This window comes from Rana temporaria, chromosome 1 (assembly GCF_905171775.1).
Source record: "Rana temporaria chromosome 1, aRanTem1.1, whole genome shotgun sequence".
Taxonomy (NCBI): domain Eukaryota; kingdom Metazoa; phylum Chordata; class Amphibia; order Anura; family Ranidae; genus Rana; species Rana temporaria.
In genome coordinates, this window is record NC_053489.1 from 75,278,665 (window position 1) to 75,281,025 (window position 2,361).

Sequence of the window (2,361 nt, forward strand, 5' to 3'; positions counted from 1 at the left end):
GCCAGTGAAATTACAATCTAAAGCAGCTCATAGATTATGCCATTTTCTTCCCTTCTACAACATGTGGAAGGAAAGAAAATTGCTTAATTCCCCCATCAACAGAGTCAGTGTTGATGGTGGAATTCCTCCTGCAGCGCTATTGCGTTCTGATGTTGGGGAGCCTTTCCTTCTGACAGAACACAATGATCACTGCTGACAGCTGTAGCCACTGGCAGTAATCACATGAAAAAAATCTGACTGGCTGGTTGTATGGATCGACTTCAGTACATCCAGCCTGTCCAAAGATGGATAGGATCTTGGTCAGTCTCTCCTGAAATGGCTGAGATTCAGTCCATCTATGGCCGGGTTTAGGTTCTGAGCATTGCCCTTTTTTGTAGTCTGTAGTCAAAAAACAATGAAATGTTTGCTGAACCTGTCTAAATTTAGCAGAGGTTCGTTGTTTGCCAGAAAAGTATTTGCAGGTCACAGTCACATTATACTGGAGTTTCTGTTACAATACGTGGCTTATTGTTTTAGTAGTGATAAAATTGGTCATAACATCAATTATCCAAACATTAATATAACTGCTGAAAGACTAAGCCACAGTTTAGACAGACAACAGATTAGGGTCCAAAAAAAAACCTTTGACGTATTGTTTAAAAATAATCAACATTAATCCTTATGGCTATAAAACAGTTCAGGATAGATACTGAAAGCTCTGCCACTATAAATATATCAGCTTAAGCGAGAGTTATTGTATCCAGTGGACCTTGTCTCTCATTTCAGCAGTCAGACAATTGTACTTGCTGAGCATTGAGCTGTATACCATGGAGGGGTTCACCATTAGACACTGGATAGAAACCCCAGTCAGACACAGGGAAATATTTGCTGGAAAGAATCTTGAAGATTTGATTCTGGATCATTCCCTTTATGCTCTGCCTGGACCTCAATGTCTTGAATATCCAGAGAAAAAAAGGAAGGTAGACTTGGACAGCAACAGGGCAGATGGTGCCGAAGATTCTGAACCCTTGGAGATCCTACTGGATGTGGTCCAGTTTCGGCCAGAAGACATCATTATTCAAATTTTTGAAGGATGGCTCATAGTTAAGGCTGAACATGGGAGAAGAATGGATGAACATGGATTTGTTTCAAGAAGCTTTATGAGAACATATAAAGTACCGAGTAACACTGAGTTGAAGGATTTGTCTGCTGTCTTCTGCCATGATGGAGTTTTGGCTATTCGTATTTACTAGTAAATGAGATCTTTTTGACCCGCTCAGCTTTTCAGAATGTTTGCTCATCACATTCTATTAGGATTGATTATTGTGTTACTTTAGATGTTGCATTAACCTACGATGAAACTATATGAAGTCTAGATAGTACACAGATTCATTAGTAATTAGAGTATGGAGTGTTCATTGGAAGCAGAACTCTTCAAGGCTCAGAGTGGTGTTTGACAAACTGCAGCAATCATGTTGCTAAAAGCTCCAAAAAAAAAGAAAGAAAGTGATATTTTAGGTAAAGGTGGGTTCAGTCACTTGATTTTTTTTCAAATGTAGTATTGGCACCGATATCGGTATTGGTTGAACCCTAGCTGACACTAAACTGTTAGTAACAGGAACGCTTTGCAGAGCAGAAGAAAAACTCACCTGGTTCCACACATTGCTGCCTCTCTGTCTGTCATTGGCAGAAACACTTCAGAATATCACTTACCAGAAATGGCTCACTTACCTGCCCCGCAGTGGAGCAACACATGGCAATGGTGAGTTGATATCCACAGGATGGTTAGTGTTCCTGACTAGTGTTCCATACAACAAGGGTGTTTCTGACTATTCTCCATCATAAATCAAAAAGAGGAAGGGTCTACTCAGAACGTTGGTGGTGTGTGTACATAATCAGTAACTCAAATGCCGAAATCTTACCAATAATGCTGTTTCTGTGAAATCTGTAGCAACCTGTAATCATTATTAATTGGATTTCACTTTGCTGAAATCTGAACATTGAACAACTTCATTGTGATTGCTATTGGTTACTGTACTTTGCTCTTATGCCCTGTACACACGATCGGTTCGTCTGATGAAAACGGACCGTTTTCATCAGACGAACCGATCGTGTGTGGGCCCCATTGTTTTTTTTCCCATCGGTGAAAAAAAACTTAGAACCTGTTTTAAAATTATCTGATGGTTAAAAAACCGATAGAAAAAAACGATCGTCTGTGGGGAAATCCATCGGTCAAAAATCCACGCATGCTCAGAATCAAGTCGATGCATGCTCGGAAGCATTGAACTTAATTTTTCTCTGCACGTCGTTGTGTTTTACGTCACCGCGTTGGACACGATCAGATTTTTAACTGATGGTGTGTAGGCAAGACTGATGAAAGTC

At 40.1% G+C, this 2,361-nt stretch overlaps 1 protein-coding gene across 1 annotated transcript; it reads left to right on the top strand.

Moving 5' to 3' along the window:
• Positions 1-696: 696 nt before the first annotated feature.
• Positions 697-2,094, top strand: HSPB3 (heat shock protein family B (small) member 3). Its single transcript, XM_040335811.1, has one exon. It carries the CDS (start codon positions 807-809, stop codon positions 1,230-1,232), a length of 426 nt encoding a protein of 141 aa, XP_040191745.1. The 5' UTR covers positions 697-806; the 3' UTR covers positions 1,233-2,094.
• The last annotated feature ends 267 nt before the right edge of the window (positions 2,095-2,361 follow it).